The sequence below is a fragment of the Alternaria dauci genome, chromosome 9 (genome assembly GCF_042100115.1).
Source record: "Alternaria dauci strain A2016 chromosome 9, whole genome shotgun sequence".
NCBI classification, from domain to species: Eukaryota; Fungi; Ascomycota; class Dothideomycetes; order Pleosporales; family Pleosporaceae; genus Alternaria; species Alternaria dauci.
The window spans coordinates 981,046-1,005,448 of NC_091280.1; the positions used below are offsets into that span (position 1 = coordinate 981,046).

At 54.8% G+C, this 24,403-nt stretch overlaps 3 protein-coding genes across 3 annotated transcripts; all 3 read right to left on the minus strand.

Moving 5' to 3' along the window:
- Nucleotides 1-698: 698 nt before the first annotated feature.
- On the minus strand, nt 699-12,720 carry ACET3X_009026 (uncharacterized protein). The gene is made up of 6 exons (XM_069455175.1): nt 10,231-12,720; nt 9,760-10,182; nt 7,297-9,675; nt 5,975-7,216; nt 5,210-5,508; nt 699-5,125 (listed from the first exon to the last, which is right to left on the minus strand). The coding sequence occupies exons 1-6, from the start codon at nt 10,436-10,438 to the stop codon at nt 956-958; spliced, it is 8,721 nt and encodes a 2,906-aa protein (XP_069303103.1). The 5' UTR covers nt 10,439-12,720; the 3' UTR covers nt 699-955.
- Nucleotides 12,721-13,592: 872 nt separating this feature from the next.
- On the minus strand, nt 13,593-15,462 carry ACET3X_009027 (uncharacterized protein; the record flags this gene model as incomplete). Its single annotated transcript, XM_069455176.1, has 2 exons — nt 13,593-13,941; nt 14,375-15,462. The coding sequence occupies 2 exons, from the start codon at nt 15,460-15,462 to the stop codon at nt 13,593-13,595; spliced, it is 1,437 nt and encodes a 478-aa protein (XP_069303104.1).
- Nucleotides 15,463-20,791: 5,329 nt separating this feature from the next.
- Nucleotides 20,792-22,556, minus strand: ACET3X_009028 (uncharacterized protein; the record flags this gene model as incomplete). Its single annotated transcript, XM_069455177.1, has 2 exons — nt 20,792-22,053; nt 22,112-22,556. The coding sequence occupies 2 exons, from the start codon at nt 22,554-22,556 to the stop codon at nt 20,792-20,794; spliced, it is 1,707 nt and encodes a 568-aa protein (XP_069303105.1).
- Nucleotides 22,557-24,403: the final 1,847 nt, after the last annotated feature.

Genomic DNA, 24,403 nt, shown 5'->3' on the forward strand with positions numbered 1-24,403 from the left:
AGCTAGTTCTTGCTACCCGGCGGGCTAGCTATAGCTTTCATAATTTCCCAGAGGTTGGTTCGCGTGACGAAAGGTCAAGTGCCTGGGCTTGGGCGCACCGACGGAGATGACCGAGTCGTCGGCGGGTGGGATGGAGTGTAGCACATGCACTGTACGGTACTGATGTATGCCTTTGGCTCATTCAGGCTCACGAAAGTCCAAGGAACATGTTAGCCCTCTTACGTACCCTAGTACGTCAGAGATCTTACCAATATTTTCTAACCGTCATAACGGAAAAGAGCACTCTCTTCTCTTTCCAAGTGTAGTGTCCACGAGTTGACATAATTGCACTGCAGTCCTGTGCGCTAGCTGGTTCGTGCATCGCGGCTGGAACGCATCGAACGCCGCGTCCCGCGCCGGGAAGTGCCACCATCAGTGCCACTAGAGTGTGCACAATGTCCTTGTCTAGGGTATCCTAACTCTTGCCGGGGGTACCATGATCTTGGGCTCAAGGCTGTGAGAAGTTGTTGGCCGTGCATCGACTGTACACGGACCGTCCTCAACGGCTTCATCACAACGGACTACAGTAGATAACGAACTTGTCTCTTGAACAAGAAAGAGAGGGCAGATTAATTTGGCATGTAAATATTGTCTAACGCAGTTCACACACCGGGATTGCAGGTGTTTGTCTTGTACTGACGAATGATCATACGTTTCATGTTACCGCTCAAGCGAGTCGTATATACTAACTAAGTGCCTCTTGCGAGGTCGGTCAATCGATCTAAAAGAAAAGGACATACGGTCATACTCGTACAGATGCCCATCCATCCTATGCTTGCACCCAACGCCAACGCCCTGTTGATCAAGATGAAACGAAATCCGTCAATGGTATAGAACAATTCCGCCCAATCCAAAACGCCCGATGTCTGTCCCAAGAAGGACCTATCCAATTGTGGTTTTATTGTATACTGCAAGCTCATGTAATTCTCCTCTTCAAACCTCCAAACAGCCCCTTAAGGCCGCTAGACTCTTCCTTCTTCTTCCTCTTGTCACGTCGGTCCGTCTCGCCGCGTCTTGGCCTTGACCGCTCATCGCCATGATCTCGAGCGCGGGGCCGATCAGATTCTACTCGGCGACCGGACGGCCGCTCTTTCTCGACGACTGAAATACGGCGTGCCTTGGGACGCTCTTCCGGCTTCGGCATACGCCTACTGCGGCGACGCTCGCGTCTTTCCTCGTCTGAGATTGAAACTTCACCGACAACGGCAGCTGCGTCCTCGATCACCGGCGATTCAGCCTGCTCAAATGTTTCGGGCTCGGGCTCGGGCTCATATTCGAAGGGCTCCGGTGGCGGCGGAGGTAGATCCTCAGGCGGCGGAGGCGGCGGCGGAAGAGAAATTCCTCCATCTCGTCCACCAGACATTTCATGTTCGGGACGGCGCATATAGCGTCGCTCTTCTTTCCATCTGTAGTAATCGGCTTCTTCCTCGGCAGATGCGAAGCGACGTTGGCTGTGAGAGTGACGCCGACTACGGTGCATGCGCTCGGGTCGTTCCCGACTCTGATCTGATGACTGATCTATACTTGAAGGTCGTTCAACTTCCAATTCCCTTCGCGATGGCTTGACAGGTGTTGTCTCAAGCGTGTTCGCACGGGCGCGAGATGATCTTGACGGTTTCGAACTTGGCGGGGTAGGATCAGGCTTTGAGCGACCAAAGATGCCGCCAAAGAGACTGCCGCGCTTCACGTTCGGTGGAGTCTCTCGAGTACTCAAGCGTCTACGCGGCGCACTGCGAGGTGGGGTTTCGTCGCCTACGGGCGGCAACGGGGGCGGAGGGGAGGCGTTGTCGTCGTCTTCCTCTGCTGCTCGTCTGGCAGCATCGCGGGAGAGTTCTACCAGCTCTTCCTTCGGTTTCAAACCAGCCGCTTTGGCTGCTTCTCGCTCCGCCCTCTTTTGACGCCGTAGCCTCCGAGCCTCCTCTTCTTCGCGCGCAGCCTGTTCAATCTTCTCTTGCTCCAGGCGTCTCGCCTCCTTCTCAGCCTCGTGTCGCTGCCGTCTCTTCTCGTGTCGAAGACGTCTCTCCTCTTCCTCCATCGCAAGCCTCTTCTCCTCTTTGAGCTTCTTACGCTCCTCCATTGCTCTCATAAGCTCCTCTTCGGCACGTCTGACCGCACGACGTCTTTCGCGATGCTCTAACTTTCTTGCTTCTTCCTCAGCCTTCAGACGGGCAGCGTCTGCGGCAGCGAGTCGCTCTCTTTCAGCTCTCTCGGCCCGTCGCAGTTCGCGTCGCTTTTGTTTTTCAGCTTCTTCGTCAACTTCCTCAGCGGGTTGGCGCTTGCTGTATCTCTCTTCACCCCTGGGTTCTCGGTGGCGTGGACGGTACTCGGGGTATGCCTTCTCATACGCCTTCTCTCTGTCGCTCCCACTACTGGGCTTCTCAGCCTCGCGAAGTCTTTCCCTTCTTCGCTCAGCTTCGCGCTCAGTCATGCTATCGCGCCGTCTCGTCCTTGGCGCATCCGGAACGGCCGAGGATGGCATTATTGGCCGTTCCCTGGTGCTAGCACCACTTTCGCGTCTGCGGCTCGACTGATACTGGCTCTCGCGACGGGAGTGCGAATGTCGGCGACGAGTCTTCTCTCGACTGGGAGTATCGGCTGACGGTTCGTCTTCGACTGCGAAATCGCGCTCTCTGACCATATGGTCGTCAGTGGTGTCGACCGATGCGGCAACAACGGCAGGTGGTGGTGGCGGAGGTGCGCTCGGACATGGACCAACATCGAGGGACCTCTCTGCAGGGGCATCGTCATCAGCAGGCTGAGATTCAGGAATCTCGTCACTGTCTACTTCCGCTGGGACTTCTTCCGTCTCCGGCTCTGGGTCTGGTACCGAGACTTCCTTCGCACAGTCTTCTACCGCGATTTCTTCAGGTTCCGCATCTATCACTGGTCCAGCGGATACCTCAGCTTCTTGAATCGGCTCTGGCGCTGATATTCCCTCGGCCGGCTCAGCATATTCTTCTGGACTTGCTTCAGCTGGTTGCTCGGGCTCTTCAACGGTGGCCAGCGAATCAGGTTCTGGTTGATCTTCAACAGGGGCTTCCTCGGGTAGTGCCTGTGGCTCTTCTTCCTCGAGTTCAGCTGGAGGCAACGGTGCTGGCTCTTCGTCATCTTTGGGTTCTTCGGCTGCTTGCTCTGGCTCTGGATCGGAAGGTGGATCTTGTACGCCTGCGGCGGCTTCTTCAGCAACGTCGTCTTCTATCACTGGTTCAGCAGACTCCGCGGGTGCCTCTATCACCTCCACAGCAGCCTCTTCAGGTAGTGTATCTTCTGCTGGTGCTGGCTCTGGGGCTGATAGGACTTCCTCTGGCTGGTCATCCTTTTCTTCGCTCACGTCAGCCGCTGGTGCTTCGTCCTCCTCTGCCGCAGCAGCGGGGTCCACATCTAAAGTAGCCTCTTCAGCAGGTGCATCTGGGGCGTCTTCGACAGGAGGTGATGACTGAGCAGCGTCCAATTCCTCCACTGGTTCGGGATCGGCGGATTCGTCCTCCTCTACTGCATCAGGTTCCCCTTCAGGGGCTTCATCTGGTGTCGCTGCCGGCTCTTGCGTCTCATCGACCTCATCAGCCGGCGCTTCGTCCGTGTTGTCCACATCAGCATCTGGCTCGGCTGACTCCATTTCAGGTTCCGCTGCAACTGATTCCGTCGTCTCCGGTTCAGCAGGTTGTTCCGCTTCTTGCTCAATCGCAGGTGCATCTCCCGCTTCGGATGCTTGCGGCTCAGCATCAGCGACCTCTTCGATCACTGTTTGCTCGGTTTCCGGTACGCCAGCGTTTACGTCTTCCGCATCAATTGAATCCTGGGTGGCGTCGATCTCAGCCTCTACATGGTCCTCCGGCGGCGAGACAGACTCTCCAGCATCGCTTTCGCTGTCGGATTCGCTCACCAGAGAGGCGTCATCAGCCTCGTCTTCCTGAGGCGCGTTCTCTTCACCTTGGGGTTCGTCGGCTGGCTCAGGCACTTCCACGACTGCAGCCACCTCTTCTTCCGCCTCAGCGGAGCCTTCTGTCGATATGAGGGAATCATCATTCGCAGAGTCTTCCTGGGTGACAGCACTGGCGTCATCCTCATCGACCGCCTGCTCTTCCTCCAAAACCGCTTCGAGTGCGGGGGCAGATGGATCGGTAACCTCTAACGCAGGGGCCTCCGGCTCCGGGATGATCTCAGATGTTGCGACGTTGACTTCGAGCGATAACCCTGGGTGCGGTTCTGTGGCTGGGGCGGACTCTACTGGTGACTCTGGGCTCCCGGCAGCTTCTTCATCGTCGGGACTGGCAGGCTCCTCCACCGACACAGAGCTCTGTTCCTCTTCTTGGGCCTTTGAGGAAAGCTCAGAAGCAGAGTCGTCATCCGATCCAGCGTCATCGTCAACAGTTGACTGGTGATCCTCTGCCGCAGCATCGGGCTCGACAACATCAGACTCGACAGCGTCAGGCTCTGCATCTTCAGGCTCGACGACTTCAGGCTCGACGACTTCAGGCTCGACGACTTCAGGCTCGACAGCTTCAGGCTCGACAGCTTCAGGCTCGACAGCTTCAGGCTCGACAGCTTCAGGCTCGACATCTTCAGGCTCGACATCTTCAGGCTCTACGACTTCAGGCTCGACGACTTCAGGCTCGACGACTTCAGGCTCGACGACTTCAGGCTCGACGACTTCAGGCTCGACGACTTCAGGCTCGACGACTTCAGGCTCGACGACTTCAGGCTCGACAGCTTCAGGCTCGACAGCTTCAGGCTCGACAGCTTCAGGCTCGACAGCTTCAGGCTCGACATCTTCAGGCTCGACATCTTCAGGCTCTACGACGTCGACAGCAGCGTCTTCGCTCGGCGGAGCATCTTCGGCATTGGCTGTTTCATCTTGAGCAGGTGCCGAGGCAGGCGTGTCATCGACCTGTGGAACTTCGGATGCAGAAGGCGCAGCAGATACCTCAGACCCTGACCAATCATCATCGTCGGACTCAGAACCAGAGTCACTTCCCGCATCAGAATGCTGCTCTTCTGCTGACTCATCGTCCGGCGATGGTCCAATGCTAGAGTCAACCGAAACCTCTGAAGACTGATGCACCTCCGACCCATCGTCCTCGGGAACCTGTAAGTGGTTAGTATACATTGTCGAACGATGAATAGAGTTTTGCGTATGACAGTTCAAAATCACTCGCATCCCCGTACGTACCACTTCCGGCGCTTTCTTAGGCGGCATGTCTGGTGCAGAGTCGTGCTCGGCTTCTGCTAGCGCAATGTTCGCTACAACATCATGATCGGTCTCCTCGGGAATAACTTGAACAACAGTCGGATCGCCCACGGCGTCTTCAGTGTGATTCTCTTCAGCCGTGGGTTGCTCAATCGGCGTCTCAACGTCAGCCTCTTTTGAGACAGGGTCTGGGCTGACTTCGCTGGTCGCGTCAGCTAGGATGCTTGCGCATGATTCGTCCGGGTTGTCGTCAGGGTTGGGTAGTGCTGCTTCAGTCTCGGCTACACCGGGTCAGCGGCTGTGGTGCATGGCCACGTTTGAGAAGAGAGGAATGTCGCTGGTGTGCAAGCAGAAGTACAATGACAAAAAAAAAGAAGTTGAGATTCAGAGGTGACGGGGATGTCGGGAGCCAGATCACAAGCGGCAGGGCTAGCGTGGAGCAAAACCACGCATCTTGGGACGTCGACAAATTGCGACGCATGTATGGCAGCCCGAATTTCATGGCGACAGACAGGCTTCCACGTGACGATAAGCTAGTCGCAGCGGTGGCACAAAGACCGCAGAATGTGCTGGCAGGTGGGCCCAGAGGAAAATATGGGGCGTCCAATGGGGTAGTCCCACCGCTGCTCGCTAGCCCGATTCGCAGCCCAAGGACGCGCGATCGTGCAAACGTGCGTAATTGAGCCAGCGAAAAGAAGTGCATACGACATAAAGATGTGAAACACAAAAAACATATCAGATACGTACCTGTGCATGCGTCTGGATTCTCCACGTCATCGGGTGTAGCCGAGACCATGGCTTGCTCGCTGTCCTTGGCAGCCTCGCCGTTCACCGCTGGCTCCAGATCGTCGGCTGCTGGCGATTCATGTGCAGCTGCATCCTCCTGTGCGTCGATGCTCGAATCGGTGATGGTGCTTTCCTCTGATGCGTCTGGCTGGCTGGCCTCTGGGTCGGGTTCCTGTGGTGCAGGTACATTCTCAGCTGTGTCAATGACATCCTGAATACACTCAGTCGACTTCGCATCTCCAGTATCGTCTTGATCGGGTGTATCAGCTTCGGCTTGAATTAGTTTTTGATCAGCTGTGGCTGTATCAGCTGAAGCGATCGTCTCCAGTGGCTCAGATGACTCTGCCGTCGGCTCAGAGATTGGGGACTCCTCGTCTTTTGTCTCTTCCGGGGGTGGTTGCGGAGCATCACTCTGCTCTGACGCCTCTGGTTCAATGGCCGTCGATGTGTCGTCGACAGTCTGCTCTGCCTCTGTGACTTCGCTCGAGACTGCATCGTCCTCGACGGCGACATTGGCGGGCGGAACAGATGCTGTGGTGTCGACCTGCTGAATCTGCTCTACAGCCTCGGAGTCTGGCTGATCTGATGGCTTCTCTGTCTCTGGAGTAGACTCGGATGGTTCTTGCGAGATGCGGTCGTCTTCAGAGTCTTGGTGCTCGGAAGGGTTGGTCTCACTCTCACCAGCCTGCGATGAAGCATCGTCATCGTCTTTTTCCCAGTCAGAGATGTCTTGGTCGCTGGCATTGTCATCATCTTTCTCCCAGTCGGAAATGTCTTGCATAGTCTCTGTGATCTCCATGTCTTCGTCGTTTGCTTCAGTCTCCGCTGTCACGATTTCGATGGGCGCGATGATCGCTTCCTCGCCTGGCTCATCGTTGGTATCTTCCATATCAGCGACGCTTTCCGTTGATACAACAGGCTCCTCGTGTGCTACCTCAGCCATGCCTTCAGTCGTTTGGGTGTTCTCGGGAGAAGCTGTCGCCACGTCGTCGTCGGTCGACGGAGATGCAATTACTGGACCTACTTCTTCTGACACCGTTGTAGCCTCTGGTTCTTCCGTAGGCACCTTGTCCTCATCCGGCACAGTTGTTGGCTCACTGCTGGCTTCACCGGGTGTTGTATCGCTGGCGTTGTTGGGCGAAGTAGGTTCGTCTGTGTCCACTGCGACTGGCTCTTCGATCGCGTTATCGGCTTGCGATACATCTAACATATTATTAGCATTGGTTATGAAAACACGCGGCTTCGTGTTGCTGTAATCCAACGGCGAACCTAAGTGGACTCACCTGTGATATCAGCGCTCGAGTTGTCTGACTCAGCCACAACCACAACTGACTCGGCACTTTCTACTTCTCCGCCATCTGTGACTTCGACCTTACCATCACTCGCAGTCGACGGCGGGTCGCTGGAAGCCACTATCTCAGGTCCCGGGACTTCTTCAGCAACGGGATGCTCGGAGACAACATCTTCAACAGCTGGAGGTTCAGGTTCAGGTTCATGAGATTCTCCTTCGTTCGGAGTGCTTTGAGGTGCAACATCGACATGTTCTTCAGCCGGTGAGGCCTCAACGGGGACCTCCTGGTTTGCTACAGGAGATGGTTCGACATCGTTCTTCTCGTCAGGTGACGGCTGTTCTTGAGCAACATTCGGTTCTGGATTTGACGTAGTAGCATCTTCTACTGTCTCAGCATCAGAAGGCTCGGCAGCTGGTGTTGCTTCAGTAGCTGGCGTCTCCTCAGCAACAGGTGTCTCCTCAGCAACTGGTGTCTCCTCAGCAACTGGTGTCTCCTCAGTGATAGGCGTATCCTCAGCAGCAGGTTTCTCGTCGGCAGCCGGAGATTCATCGGGAGTGGGTATCTCTTCAGCAGCTGGCGTATCTGCAGCAGCAAGTGTCTCGTCGGCAGCTGGGGATTCATCGGGAGCGGGTATTTCTCCAGCAGCAGATGTCTCCTCAGCAACGGGTGCCTCCTCGGCAGCAGGTATCTCCTCGACAGCAGGTATCTCCTCGACAGCCGGAGATTCATCAGGAGTGGGCATTTCCTCAGTGGCAATAGTGGCTTCGCTGGCTGGAACCTCTTCGGTGACAGGTGTGTCGTCGATAACGACGGTGTCTTCAGCCTTTGGTGCTTCTTCGGCTGCAGATGCCTCTTCAGCAGCAGGAGTGACATCTACAGCAGAGGCATCTTCGGGTACCGGCACGTCTTCGGTGGGTGGGGTATTGTCAGTGGCGGAACCGTCTGCAGGAAGAGTCTTTTCAGAAGCGGGCGTTTCTGAATCATCAGGAGTACTGTCAGCCTGTGGAGTTTCCTCGGTGGCGGCAGCTGTCTCGTCAGCAGCCGGTGCCGCTTCACTCGCAGGTGGTTCTTCAGCCGAGGATGGTTCTTCAGTAACAGAGGTGACTTCGGTGGCTGGAGTCTCACCGGAAGAAGATGGTTCCTCAGTGTCAGCTGATTCTGGAGAAACAATGGTCTCGTCCGCCGCAGGTACCTCTTCAGCCGGTGTTAGTACATCCGCAGAGGTAGTTTCTTCACTAGAGGGTTCTGCTTCGGCAGTGGGTGCCTCTTCAGCTGTAGATGTCTCGTTCACGATGGCGACCTCTTCAACAGCAGAAGTCTCCTCAGTAGTGGGCGAATCGTCAGTCTCAGGAGCTTCTCCCAGGGCAGGAGCTTGTTCCTCGACAGGAGCTTGTTCCTCGACAGGAGCTTGTTCCTCGACAGGAGCTTGTTCCTCGACAGGAGCTTGTTCCTCGACAGGAGCCTGTTCCACAGGGGGTGGTACTTCAACAGTGGTCGATTCCTCAGTGGTACTTGTATCTTCCACTACCGGCTCACTGGCTGCTTCATCTACGGCAACGGGTTCTTCTACTTGTGCCGATGCAGCTTCAGCAGGGCTCTCCGGTTCGACTGGCTTCTCTTCCTCTGGAGATGCCACCTCAGGCTCGACCATATCTCCACCATCTGCTGAAGCTTGTTCTTGTTCGGGTTCCGCTTCGGCGGGTGGCTGTGCATCATCACTTGTAGCACCTGAAGCTTCTGCCGGCGGCTCTGGTGGCGGCTCGTCCGAAGAGGGAGGGGTGTCTTCGGTTACCGGATCACTTGCGGTAGCATCCTCTGTTACGGCCTCAGCAGGGGACTCGGCAGCGGCAGGCTCGTTCTCCTCGGTGGTAGAGCTGTCCGTGGCTGCTGGTTCATCTTGTACCTCCACGGCATCCTTGCTAACAGCGACCTCGTCTTCCACGGTTGGAGTATCGTTCGACGGGGGTGGTGGCGGCACGGTCTCGACTACGATCGATTCTGAAACGTCTTCGGTCGGTTCCTCGATGATGACGCTTCCGGAAATATCTGAAGAGGGTGTATCTCCGTCAATGATTACGACTGACCCATCGTCACCTGATGATAGGTTATCATCACTGCTGGTGTTCTTCCCTCGTGACTTCCTGCCATCTCCCTTGTTGGACATCAATTTCTCGCTAGCCAATGCCGAGAACATTGAACCCCCTCGCTCCTTTTTGATAATGCTGATTGGAGTCATAATCCTCTTCTTTTCTTCCTTCGGCGGTGACGGAGAGGATCCGGATGTCGATGGCTTTCTGGGACGAACAAACGCGGTGGCCTTGCCTTTACCAAACGCCAATTGTATCTTCTTCTTGCCAATACTTGCGGCGTCTGGGTCTTTGGTGTCAGAGGCAAAATGGACAAACTTCTGGGTTGGGGATTTCGGGGGCTCTTGAGCGGCCTGCTCGGACTCACCACTCTTCTCACTCTCAACGACTGCAGGCTCATGTGTTGCATCCAGTGGTAGTGCTGGTGGCGTTCCTACTTCGGGTTCCGCAGGCTCGACTGCTACCGGTACTGGTGAAGCTGGCGGAGGCGCCGATACCTCAACGCTCGTGGCATCGCTTGGTCCTGGGGGTTCGTCTTTGACATCCTCAGTCACAACTTCAGCTGCCACAACGTCGTCTCCACTACTGGAAGCAGCCTCTGCTTGTTGTGTCGGTGGGTCTTCGGGTATCGTTTCTGCTGGGACTGTTGCTACAGGTTCATCTGTTGTTATAGAAGGCTCCCCTGGGGGAGGTACTTCTGGTATGGCTGGAGGTGCGGCCTCTGCTGGTGTGGTTTCTGCCACAGGTAGAGGATCTGAGGCATCTGGTGCTGTCGAGGCACTTGCTGGTTCTACAGTGGTCAATTGGACATGTTAGACATAACATATTCCAAGCATACCTGCTTGATCGTCATCGGTGCGCGTATTATCAATTACGTGTGCAACGCCCGTATAAGAGAATTTTGGAGGAGGCGCAACTACCCGGCGATAGAGAGGCTGAGCCGGTGGTTGTGGCGCGGTAGCATAGAAGTTCTTGCTGGTGTTTGTGCCGGCGCTGGAGTATGGGTTCGCCCATGGCGATATCGAGACATTGTCGAACTGGCGCATGGTGGATCAAACAAAGTCAATACGGTGTTTTGAAACCAAATATTCGATAAGTCGTGCTACACGCTATAGATGTTTTCTTCGTTCCATAGCTGATAACAACAAAAGGCAGGTATGCAATGGCGACATGAGACGTGGGGCGCGAGCATTGATTGCGGAGAGACGAATAAGAAACGGGCCAGTCTAGACGGAAAGCACAAAAGGTGGAGGTATGCAACGTGCGTGGCTTCAATCGGCCAAAGCTGGACGCATCGCTGAGATCAGACGAAAGAGAGGTGCAGGACAACTGTCACAAGGCTTGATGCGGGAAATCGTAAGGAGATGCCTCGCATTGTGAGCGCAATGGTTCGGTAAGCCTCAGATTGGCGTGCCCGCATGCTCCCGCAGGCTCAGGCTGAGAAGGCGAGTTTGGCCTGTATGTCTAATTGGTCCACGTAGGGAAACACAGTTCGTTCAGGTTGATAGAGTTGGGAGCCCGGAAGGTGGGGTTTTCGCTGCCATGGCTTTTCGATTATTGGCTCGATGGTGCTTTAGCTTGCAGTTGTGTCGCCAGCGTGGATCGTGGTGCAGCGTTGGGTTCAACGGCCAAATTTCCGGCACCGGAAGGCCTGAGAGCATAAAGTGCGGCGAAGCGTCAATTAGCAAGGTTCTCCCTTCTAACAACCTTCTCGACACCCAAAGGAGGGCCGGCGCTGCAGACGCACGCATGGGCACGCATGGGCACGCATAGGAGAGTCATGGCAAAGAGGGAAAAGTGAGGTGGTTGATGGGCTGAGTGACGTGGCGTGGCATGCAGACGGGGACCGGGGAACACTAAGCGACCGACTAACTCAGCCAGGCCGACCCGATTCAAGTCGTACCTGGCGACGTGGGACCCTCACAAAGAAGACACCATCCTGACCCCACCTCCCAAACCCTTGGTACAACAAAGCAAAAGCGTTGCGGTACTGAGGGGCATCCGGTGACGTCGACTCTAGTTGCAGCTCCAGATCGCGATGCTGCGACTAGACTTGCTCGCCACGTCCAATCTACGACCTAGAGCATTGGTGACGTGCATCCAGCCGACGATAGGTGGACTCAATTATGCAGCGGCTATCGAGGATTTTCGAAAAGGCGAGAAGGATGAGAGAAGATTACCCAAGGTGGCGGGCGAATCTATTGTCAGTACGTGTTCGCAGTTCAGTGCTCCGCGCCCCAATCAACAATAGATGAGTTGATTACTCTGCTGCAGACAAGCATGTCGTCAGATGCGCTCATGTAAGCAGACATCTGGAGCCGAAGTTTAGTCACGTGTGTGTCCTAGTTTGGATCGGAGAATCATTCGATGCTCACGTGGAGCGATATATGCCTACCTAGAACACCTAGAACGACCCAGAGTACCTAGCACTATTTCCTGTCACGTGTTCACTCGGCCAAGCTGTCCGACATGATGATACCTCAAAATGGTCTGCAGGCTCGTGACGAAAAGCTTGTCATCGTCGTTCCTACCTCACCATAGTCATTTTGTCCAAATATTTCCACCTTGTTTCCTGTCTCCACAGCCGTATTCATCTTCATGGCCTCAAGCCACTTCCGATTGACCTCTACGTCTTTCTTGCAAAGTTCACAGTTCGTCTTGTCCCCCCTGTGCTTCTTCTTCTTACTCTGCGTCATTGTGACATGGACGTCGGTTGTCGACCACAGGTTCTGTTCAAACGTATGCCACGTAACGAGATTCATGGTTGGTACTGAGGTTGGAGAAGCCGAAGTAAGAGTTATAGCGGGTGTCTTTTCGAAATAGTCGCTTCCTTGCAACAATATAGTCGGAGGGCTTTGTGCTTGGAGGAACGTGTCTACCTTCAGTGGCGATGTGCAACGTGTTGACGGATTGAGCGTTCTTATCAAGTCGAGCGCTTCTCTCCATTCTTGCGTCATTCCGGAGCCACAGCGTTGCCACAATTTCTGTAATTTCGTGGCGCTGATAGCGGGTAGGGTCCAGCGTGCTTTTATTGTGCTTCGTCCGAGTGGACGTGTTTTCGGCGACAATGACGATGAGGGGGATGGAGAGCAGACCTGACATTTTGCTTGGTCCTCTGGGTCGGACTGAGAACATGCCCAGCATGGCGTGGTATCGGAGGACATGGCGTTCGCCTTGAGGTTATATACGTAACGCGGTGAAGTGTATGAAGGCGGGATACGTCGTTGTATCGAAGACTTGAGGGGAGAAGGCGGAATACGTAGTTATACCGAAGACTTGGGAGGGGAAGACGGAGAGAAAGCAAGATAGATTGGAAATATGAAGCAGCTGTCGAAAATTCCTGGCCAGTTCCGCTCTACGGATCTGTTGAATCTCTAGGTGTTGTGTGATGCGAAAATGGATAAAGATGGAGCAAACCATGGTTCTGGTGAGTACGTTACCAAGCACCACAAAGGCATTCAGGCGACACAGTGACGGCAGTAGAAATCCTGCACTGTATTTACTGAGGTACAGTTGTCAAACCTGTCATTTCCTCACTCATGGGCATTGTTCTTTCCCAGTTGCTCCTACGACGCAATCTTATGATCCACTGCTTAAAATGGGAAGGCACCAAGGGCGATAGGCCTCTGTCCACCTCGACCCTTACTTCCCCATCCAACGCCGCTTTGACGGGCTTCTCATCTATCCTACCCTCATCTCCGCGCTGGCTCACGAAGCATGGCGAATACCACCTCTGCAACACAAGATGTGTCGCCGTTGACTAAACCAGGTGAGCACTCACCTCCAGGTCTCGACCGCACCTGTCATGGTACTCCATTTTGGAATTTCAAAGGATTGTGCCTGACAACTGCAGCGGATTGGGCTCTCCACATGGTCGTCGCTTCTCTGAGATTTTCTCGTTCGAGCGACGCGCCAGCCTCGTCGTACACCACGCGTGATGCCGGTCGCCTTGATGTGCTGAACGCCCTCAATTGGCATGAGGCCCACGATGAATACGAATGGCCTGATTTCGTCCAGCTCGGCCTTGACTTTGCCCAAACGATGCGGTTCCGACGCGGTCTCGTGAATGATGTCTTCATGGCCCTTGAGAAAGCTGGTGTCATCAGGGTCACTGGTGAGCCCGGTGTACTCGGAACGCCACAGAGCTCCATGAGCAAGAAAAGAGCCGGAGCGAACGATAGGTACTGTACAGATACATGTCTAGCCATCGAAGTACTGACGGAGCGAGTAGTTGGCATGCGCATGTCCGAGCGAAAGCGTCATTGCAGGCGTGAGAGCTCCAATACCGAAATGGCTTCCGACAAAGAAGTACCCTACTATGAGACCGATCGTTTTCTTGCGCAGAGCATGCTGTCCTTGATCGAGCATGTTGGTTCTCCTGTTGCAGGCCGCATCGCTAGCCTTGACGAAGGCGATCGTCTCTCCGAAGAAGAATTTGCCAACAGCATTCAAGATCTTGTGACCCAAATCCGGAATGCTAAGGACGACCCAAGACCCATGAAGCGTGTTGGGAATGTCGATGTTTCGAAGAGCAGCAATGAACAGGCACCTAGAGTATCGAGCTCCGAGCCTTGGACAACAGACGATGAAGCCAAGTGTAAACACTTGGATGCCACGAGCATTCCCTGTACTCGCTGAGGGGGCCGGAACGGGGAAATTCTGGCTGAGGGAATCAGTTTGACGATGTCTCGGAGGCCGTCTATATCGCTATGACAACAGTACAAAGACTCAAAAAAGTTGTCAGGAACGATGTACAACTAACATATGCATATCTACATATACATACTACACAGCCTAAATCTGGTATATCTCGGGCAGAAAATCGCATCGCTGCCGTATATGTGGGTATAAGTCATCAATCATATCATCGTACATGACAATCCTCATCGTGCCTTCATAACAGCACCCAGTCCACGGCCACGGTCCATTTCTCCTCTCCAACTTCGACGTCCCACATGGGTGCACGAATACCAACCACGCACCCCGTTTTGACGAGCACGCCTCCTGAGGCTCTAGCTCCGCCTTGACCGGCTAGCACGACCCTGATTGGGCTATCTTCCGCGCCCATACTCCCTTCTCTTGAAGCATTATACACGCCAGACACGGTGCTGCCACGCGCAAAGACGATGCCACCTGAAACACACTCCACAGCATCATCTTTTTGCGGTTGATCTCCGCCTCTGGACAGGCCAGTCACTCTTATTCGCAACCTAACGCCGTCCTCCTTATCACGACCACCGACGACACCACTCCTATCTTGCGCCGCAAAACCAGTATTCGCCGTCTCTATGATCCAACTCGTCACTGTCGATGCTAGACCGTTGGGTATGTATTTGCCGTGCTTGCGCGAAGGAGAGAAGATCTCAGGGAGCGGTCGGGAGGATTTCTGGGGCGAAGTAGGCTGCGCGGGAAGTATAAAATGCGGGCGTTGCGGTGCAGCGGCTGGCGTAGACGTCACTGCTGCGATGCTAGGGAATGGCGCAGGGGTACGCGGCGGGAGGACTTTGAAGCGGTGTGTCGTTGCATTCGATCCGGGAGCTGGTGTAGGGGGTTCAGACAGTTGTGGGAGCGACGGAGAGCTTGCTGGAGAGATGCGACGACGCTTGTTGGTTTGGACGGATTCAAAGAGCATCTCATCTTCCTGGTCTGCTCCTTGTTCTACCGAACGGCCCAGCTGTGTGTGACCACCTTCAATAGACTGTATGATAGCCTCACCATTCTCGTCCTGCTCTGACTGGCTTGATTGAGAGGGTTCTTCTATGCTTTCAATTCGTTCAATTTTCCTTCGCGGCTTCGCAAGCGGTGTGGAGTGGGTGATTGTGTCCTCCTGTGCCTCACCACGCTTCTCCTTGGCGACTCCAGTTGCTGGTCGTGGCGGCGCGAGCACGAAACGTTTCGCAGGCGTCAGCTTCTTCTGCTGTAGCTCAGGCCCTGGCCGCACTGTTTTCGTGGATGCTGGTGTTTGTACAGCGAGAGCATTGTGTAGGCCAGATTGGGGTTTCTTCAGCTTTTGGGTCGAGGGCGGATTGGGCGCTAGGAAGCGGTGGGGGGAGGGCGTGTGGGCCGACATCGTGGGAGTAACATGAGCGATCCGGGCAGCTTTGAAATGGCGGGTTGGCGATGTTGGGGGATATTATCGTAGACAGACGTATGATGGTGGTGGCGAGGCTGCCAACGCCAACACTGACACAAACGCGATGCAGTCGCGAAAACGCGGGATCGCGCAGTCACGTGATAGGAACGCCACATGTGCGTCGCGTTCATTGTGAACGCATCTAGGGCTTTCCTACATTTTGCCAACTGTTCATGGACGCTCAACAACAACCTCAATACTATAGAAGGCTGTACACTCTTTTGCTTCTGTATAGGTGACGCGACGCTCTCAACGTACCACATAGTTGCGTGGGTAGCTGCAGCGTCAATCGCGAATCACATGTCAGTATCGAAGCGACTAAACATCAACAGTATCCGGAACCTCGGGAATCTCTACAGAGATAAGCTTCAGCACGCTTAGATGTCTTCGGCATGTCAATTGTCACTCCAAGGCTGTATTGCATCCAAGCGTGGATAGTATCCCACGCGCAATCTCCACAAAACAAAAGATTCAAGGATGTTTCTGGAAGCCGGACGAATCGGGGTATTGGTGTTGGGCGGCAATTGGCAATCCGGTGATACCAGCCATCTTTTGCAGAACCTGAATTGGGTCTGTGGGATTGCAATGGGGTGATCTCTCGATTGGCGCCGGGTGATCAACGATATCCTGGCTGACGCTCGTCTCCATAGGAACATGCGCCAAACCTGGCACAGAAGAATCGAATAGACGCATGGACTGCGAGCAGCACGGTGGCGCAGCGCAGGGAACAAACAGGTGGGCAAGGCGTGAGATTCTAGCAGAAGTGTTTTGTCTGGCGATGCAAGGTTGAGCGCGGAGGGAGGATGATATAATCTGACAGCTGGGGTCTTGCATGCGGCTGACGCAGAGTGGGCGGCGAAGGCGGGCCAAGGACTCGGTGCAGCGCAATGGAATGGCGGCAATACGAGTGCATACGTACTGCCGACGGGTGCACGGCGTGTGTAACCTGGCGAAGAGCCGGTCACAGACGGCAGGTGTCGCGGTTAGTGAGGCGATGGGCAGAGTCGCGGGCCCAGCCACGGAATATGACATGGCCCAAAGCAGTGCAAACAATAGCGCGACAGGCGTTCGCAGCGAGATGGGGCTAAACAAGAAACTTGCGACTTCGCGTCTGCAAGGGACGACCCCTTCAGCCTTAATGATCTGACCGGGGAAGGGCGTGGTCGGTCCACACGGTGGCTCACGGCGTGTGATTGGTGCAGCGGGGGGCTCGGAGAGGCTGGAGCCAGCCACACGAGGATGCGTAACATAGCAATAGAACAACACCCGCGAACCCGATCCACCCCCCCAAAACACGCTTGCATCTGGCATCCACGCCATACCGCTGCTTCTGCACTGTCGCTCTTTTTTGTTCTGCCTCTCCGACACTCTCTCTCATTCTCCATCTCTCACTCTCTCCCATTGCAGCTCCACGTCCGTCTCGCAATTGCAGCGAATGCGCCTGATCGCCGCCAACGACGCTGCACCCGCGGCCACTGACGTCCACCGCCCGCTCTCGCTCGACGCGCCTTCCCGCTCCAAGTCCCTCACCCGGGCGACTGCCTCAGCATGGCGACCAAGGCCATGAACCTCCCCAATTTTGGCGGAGCCCATGCCGCAGGCATCTTCTCCGACATGACGGTCGACGGGCCCGTCATCGGCACCCTGGTTGTCATTATGGACCGCGCCCGCAACCTGCCCAACAAGCGGACCATGGGAAAGCAGGACCCGTACTGCGCTGCCCGGCTAGGCAAGGAAGCAAAAAAGACAAAGACGGACAAACGAGGCGGCCAGACGCCCAAATGGTACGTACATATTGCACTTGTTCCGACTCCATCTCTCTGACATGTGCAGGGACCAGGAATTGCGCTTCACCGTCCACGACTCGCCCGACTACAACCGCCTCAAGGTCTCCGTCTTCAACGACGACAAGAAGACAGAGCTGATTGGCGAGGCTTTTGCCAATCTCAGCTCCGTCATCACGCCCGGCGGAGGACAGAGCGATGAATGGCTCGGCCTCAATTGCAAGGGCAAGTACGCCGGCGAGATCCGGATGGAGATTACCTACTACGACACGCGTGAGAAGAACGAAAAGCCGGTACAGCAGAAAAGGAGAGAGTCAGCCAAGCAAGAAGGCAAGGCCGCTGTGGGTGGAGCGCGCGAGATGACGCCCGTCAAGCGACGTCCGCTCCCCAGCGACCCGACAGGCGCCACGCCATCGCCTGTACATACTCCTGAGCAACGAGGACTGCGGGGCGTCAGGGCTGGCCCGCGAGAGCTGGGCTCACCGCGGCACCAACGGACTCCAAATGAGCCGTCGCCAGCACACCGGCCACAGTCGGATACACCTTCACGCAGGCCTGTGCCCGAATCGTCCCCCCTCAACCCCGCGTCTGCGTCGAGCCAGAACACCCCGCAGCGCCCCGCGCCGCATACCTCGTACAGCACACCTTCAAACCCGCGCCCGTCGGCCCAGAGGATGCCTCTGCCGAGAGAAGAGAGCTTCGACATGTCCTATGCCGCCCCCAAGCCATACGAGGTGAAGCCGATTGATCCCTTGCCACAGCGCATGCGCCACTCGGAGCAGAGGAGGATGTCTCAGGAAGATGGCCAATCTCCTCGAAGCCAAGCGTTGCAACATCCCGAACCAGTACATTCTCACTCGGCTCCAACGGTCCCGACACAGCACACCTATGAATCCCCGACGCAGCAGCAAAAGCTCCAAGAGCAACAGAAGCAGATTGAGTACCTGCAGCAGCAGTTACTTCAGCACCAGCAGCATGAGCCTCAACGCATTGAGCCGGCCCCGCAGCCAGCTTGGCCAGTCCAGCCGTCTCAATCGTACGCGCAAGACCAGTACCAAGATCCAACATACCAGGTCGCGCCCCTGCGAAGCAGCCGTAGCCGTGAGCACCCTCAGGAGCAGGCCTCTCCAGTCGACCAATACTACGGTCAGCGATTTATCGAGGCACCACCCCTGCACGACGAAAGCCCTACCCATCGGAGACGTAGTGCGATGCAGCCCATGGTGGAAGACGAGGACGACATGCCACCGCCGCCGCCCATGCACAAGCGCAATGCTAGCACCTTGCCTCACCCTAATCAAGAGAGCACTGACCGTTACCGCAACGACAGCCCGGCGCCACTCAGCTTTGCATCAAGATCAAGAGGGGATTCACTTCCGTACAGCTACGACATGCCGCCTCAGCAATACGAGCCCGACAATTACGCGCCTCGACAACCTTCTGAACGACGGTACACTCACCCTCGCATGCCAACACAGGCTTCAAGTCGCCCCGAGTCTCGTGATGCGATGGTGCCATCCCCACTACGTCAAGAAACACTACGACAGGAACCACCACCAGCACTGCCAACCAGTCTCATTGCCGGGCTGAATCCGGTGAGGCAAGAGATTGAAGCGCCATCTTACGAAGCTCCTCCTTCGTACGAGACACCGCCGCAACTGCGCCACTATTCTGAGCCGGCAGAGTATCGAGCCCTCACACAGTTTGAGGCTCCTAGTCAGTCACAGGAGTTGGTCCATCATTCCGCCTACCAGTCCAACGACTACTATCCCCATGACCCGCCCGAGCAGCCTCGTCAGATGTCACCTCCTGTTTACGACCCCACCCCTATCGTCAAGCCTCGTGCTACAAGTCCTGGTGTGAACCCGCGATACTCTCCCAACCCAACCATGGACCGCTACTCTCCAAATCCGACAACGGACCGCTATTCTCCCAATCAGGAGATGGAGCGTTACTCCCCGAACCCAGTTGCCGATCGCTCGTCCAGGATGCCTGCACGAAGCATGCCAACTCGCAAGTCAGTGTCACCTCGCCCACCACCCGCGAGGGAAGACACGGGTGAACGAAGACTTTCTGGAGTGGCATTCAATCCTGACAGCTTTGATGTCTATAATCCCAGAGTGTCCAAGTCTCCCATACCTTCGGATGACGAGTTGGAACGACCTGGTAGCCGCATGGAGTACAATGACAAAGGTCAGATTGTCACATTCAGTGGCCGGGTAGTCGATGCGTCGGATCATCTGCCCGTCGATAACTGGGCACCCGAACCAGTACCCAAGGGCACAGTCAAGGAGAAGGCTCCTCGCAGCAGAGCGCAGCTCAACGGTAGTAGAGATTTGGAGGCTGCTATGCAACGCGAGGAGCGATACCAGCGCGAGCGTGCTGACAGAGAGCGCATTCGCCATGCAGCTAGCATGAACTTTGACAACAGCAATGCCCTAGTCACTACGAGGCATGACTTTAACAACGACTACAATTCGCCCGTCAACGCAGGTGCGCTGGTTCTTGCAAGTCAGAGTCAATACAATGCGCCTCCTACTTCTACAACACGCAGCAGACCCACTAGGCGAGACCAACAGCGTCCTGTGTCTGCCTACGACACGCCACCGCAGTATAATCTACCGGACAGACAGGCTCTTCGCGAACGCGACAACCCCAACAGCTACGGCAGCAGTCCTAGCTATGACAGACGTGGTACCCAGAGGCATAGTGTTGCAGCACCACCCATTCCTGCCAAAGTACCCATCGATATGAACGGCGGTGGCTACGGCGCACAGAACGAGGACATGGCACTCAGCTTGGAGCTGCAGAGCATTGACATTGGACCTGGCTCTGGTGGACGCAGACCAAGAACTACGACTAGACGACAGTATGGATACTAATGGCAACATGAAGACTTCATACCACACTTTTACGCTTTTCATGGCGTTGTACGATAATGTTTTACCGGGGAAGAAGGGCTGTTCCTTGACTGCTTTCTTTCCTGTTTCTTTGCTCGATGTCTGGACGCTGGAGCCAGGCATGTCGGAGTCTTCTTTTCTTTCTTCCCTCTCTCCTTTCTTACAAGATGTCTTGCATGGCCTTTGCTTGCGTAGATCGGTTTCTTTACGCGCCTTCGTGCGCTACTTTTTATACTTTCCCTGGTCCGAAGACAAGCATTGATACCACTTTTCCAATTCAACGCATCTAGTACACCATGAATCGTTCACTCTGTATCTCTTGCCTCTTGTGATGATGTTAGGCATGAAAAATGAGTCACAAGATAGCAGAAGCAGGAACATGTGGTCTTGATAAAGCGCATACTACATTGTTGATTATCTTCATCTCGTAGACGTCGTGAAGAAACTGACTCCGAGCTGGGGTATCTGCACGCGTACTGCTCAAGGAAATCTATGCTAAAGCTAAAGCTATCTTCTCTCTGACATTTGCACTCGACCACTCTCAACTCATTAAAGACCATTACCTCGAGTTGACCAACAAGCCTACTCATACAAATCTCTGTTTTTTGAATCGTTCTTGAGAGGAGCATCAGCTGCAGAGGCAGTGGGCTGTTGTCTGGCCGAGTCCTCAGCTGAAGCGTCACTCGTTATCACTGGTGGGAGCTGCGGTGGTCCCTGCCCTGCCGCTTGAGGTGGGGAGGTAGGGAGAGGGCCCTGGGGTGGCGGACTTGGAGCCAGCGGTGGCGTAGTTCCTGCATTCGATGGGCCACCATACGGCGTAGGCGTGTGCGCAGCGTTCCCAGGGGCAGAATAGATTGGCTGAGGGGCCTGAGGGACCAAAGGCGACACGTCTCCCATCTGATGTTGCGGTTGTGGGTGGCTTATGGGAGAGACAGAAGACTGCGAAACGACGGTTCCATCCTTGGCCATGTCGCCGTAGTAACCAGTTTGCTGAGGAGGATACATATAGCCTTGTGGTGGCACGAAGCCTCCGTTTGGTGCTTGAACCCAGCCTGGAGGTGGAGGGCCATAGTAGTAGACCTGGCCGGGAGCACCAGGTACGGGCTGCAGGGCACCGCCACCAGGCATACCAGGCTGGAAAGCACCTGGTGTTTGTGCCATGGCGGGATAAAGCGGCTGACCCGGTGGTACAATACCGACGGTTGTCTTGCTGAACTGACCCAACAACTCTTCTGGGTACCGATGACGAAATCCCCATTTCCACCAAGCCTTGAAGGCTGCGCCACTGCCCATGGTCTTCCACTTCTCAGCCAACAGCTTCTGGTCTTCAGCGCTCCGACGATCTTGCATACGAGTGAAGCAGAGCACCCAGAGCGAGATGAGTACCCAAGAGCATGTACCAAAACGCATGGCACTCTTGCCGAGCATGAGGCGACGGAACCAGAACCAAGACTCGAGGAAACCAAGGAAGAAGAGGGTGGGTATTATAGCTGCAATGACGATGATCCATATGCGAATGCGAGAGGTGCAGTAGTAATAGTAGCACGAATCGTATGAGCTATCATCGTCATCGCTGTCGTTTAAGCTGCCACTACCTGCACCACCGGAAGAGGAATCAGTGCGATAAGGTGCCGGAGGCGTGCTGCAGTCCGAAATGTAGTACGAGTAGTAGTAGTCCGATGTTGCAGTGAACGGTGCGGCGCTCTCAGACAGATACCATGTCTCCCAAACGTAGACGGTGTTGTCGTAGGCAGTGCTGCTTGAGTAGGTCTCAATCGAAGTTGGCGAAATCTGTGCAGTTACCTGGGTCGGGACATCCACAGAGGCGGAAGTAGTCACGGTGACTAGGGAGGCACTCAGAGTCAGTATTACGAAGAGTTGGACAGGGAATGGTTTACTAACATGGTGTGGGGCAAGAGGCAGGTGCCGTCATGGTGACGGGCATGCTGAAATCGATATTTGTGATTGTAGTTGTCGTTGAAGTTGCCGTTGCAGTCGCATAGTAATCATAATCAGGCTCAAGATCAGACTCTGCCACCGCACCGGTAGTGTAGTAAGCGTATACCACCTGGAGATCATCGTAGTAATAGCCATATTCGGCAGTGGTCGTGTACGGTGAGACCGTGGGGGTGACTTCGTCCTTGACGATGCGGGTTACGGTATAGCTATCGGTGGTGACACTGCCGTCATAGTATGTGTACAAACTCTCAGACACAGATTCCGCATAACGGGAGGTGTATGTCCAGTATGCCGAAGTAGAAGGAGTGGTAGTAGTGTAATCAGAGAAGAACTGTGCCCGTGCAATAACGGCATTAGCGATCGCCATGAAGACGAATCGGGCAGCCATGATGCTACGTGCTGCGAAAGTAAACGATCGTAGGTCGCGAAACGCGAAAATTAGATATTAGCAAAATCTGTAGGGCTGTCTCCAAACATTGGGACAACGCCCTCATCTTAAGCAGCACCAGGCGCCGCGCTGTCAAGCCGAACAACGACACGGCTAGCTCACCGGTCGTGCAAACTGTGCAGAGTTACATTTCGTTTCCCCTTAAGCGATCGATGCAGCCTTGCGCCTCTTTCAGGGACCGTCTCTTTGAACCAATCATGGCATCGTCGCGATACGAGTCAGCCAATCCCGCGAAGAGTCTAGACGTTTAGCGGCATTGAGCCGTCTATCTTTGGGTCCATGCGGATCGTGGCAGACTAGTCGCCGCCAGGGGTCGATGGGGCGCCTGAGAAGGATAAAGGGCTGCACTGCCCTTGCCTTTATTGAAAAGGTGACTCCAACCATCACTGAGCAGTGTAGCCTTGCCGTATACGAATGACGTTGCTGTGGACCTACTGCAAGACCTGCATAAGATAAAAGCTGGGCGCATCCTGACCAACAACACGACGAGGTTGGTAATGGTTGTGTGATGGTGAAGTGTGGTGGTTGCGAGAAATGAGATCAGGTGTCCTTTTGGTGGCGTTCTTGTATGACAAGGGCAACAACATCTTGGCGACACATGAACAGTCACCCTCGGCAATTCCGCTCAACACACCTGCTTCTTAGGGCTTCTCGGCCGGATGTTCGACACGACATCCCTCATGTCCGTCGTCTGTATTCGTGGGGTTCATGTCGTCGGCTACGAAGGACAGCTCACGTTTCCCAATCGCGATAGCCGCTCCTCCAGCCTTCTCAAAGCCATGAGTGATCAAGGTCACCAATAGATGTCCGGCATCCGTCACTTGCACCAACTACGGCTTCCTGTGAATGCAGGTACGGTGCAAAGGTTGTCTCCCTACGGCATGTGTAGTATGTAAGCTGGCAAGTTACAGGTCTTTGAAGGAATCGGTGGATCTGTGTGAACAATCGAACAGCTCGGCGGATAAATCGACTTACACGGACGCCGATGATGGAACGTTGTAGCACATTGACTTGTTGGTTTACTTGTTGCCCATGCCGCCAACACCAGTCTTTCAACTGTGCTTCTGCAACCATTGATCAGTCACTAGAAGTGCACCAGGGCAACTTACATTTGGTCATTAGTTGTGACTCATGCTGGGTATAAAGATTAGTGCCCCAGATGTGTGTCTTTGTGCCTGTCCTCGGAACACTCCTCGCGAGCAAACATTACCGCTGTCCACGTTTACTGACCTGCAATGTGGCAGTGTATCTGCACCGTTTTTGTCGGAAAGGGAACAACTAAGACAAGCAGCTACAAGTGGAATCCCATCGAAGTCCTGGATCGTCAGCACTGGCCTAAAGCTAGCAAAGTCATCAGTAGGTGCAGCAACCTTCTCTAACTATTCAATCTTTCCTGAATCGAATTCATGTGTTCCAGGTACGCGGGAAGTTCCCTCACAAACCGACCCAGGAAAAATCTTCCCAGATGTGCCTTGAATAGGGCTAGATACGTCGTCCGCAATCGTACGATTAAGAAGCACGGCTCGAGGAGTTAACTGTTTGAGAAACACATCTTCAAGCTGGGGTGGGCGATATCATTTCAGATGCGCTGGGCGTTAGGTAGAGTAGGTTACGGCCTGGATGCGTGGCATATGGAGTAATTGGGCGAGTAGCCAGCAAAGCGGAGAAGCATCTGACGGCCTGGAGATCAATGGAACCTAACGCGCTGGCCGTGCACTGATTCACAGGTCTTCTCTTCGTTACAAGCTGTTATTTGCTTAGGTTTCCATGGATATGTTAGGTACCTG

Coding starts and splice junctions, on each gene's coding strand:
- ACET3X_009026 (XM_069455175.1), bottom strand. CDS start 10,438: ATGCGCCAGTTCGACAATGTCTCGATATCGCCATGGGCGAACCCATAC. Junction 10,183..10,230: donor CACCGATGACGATCAAGCAG/GTATGCTTGGAA, acceptor TGACCACTGTAG/AACCAGCAAGTGCCTCGACA. Junction 7,217..7,296: donor CTCGAGCGCTGATATCACAG/GTGAGTCCACTT, acceptor ATAATATGTTAG/ATGTATCGCAAGCCGATAAC.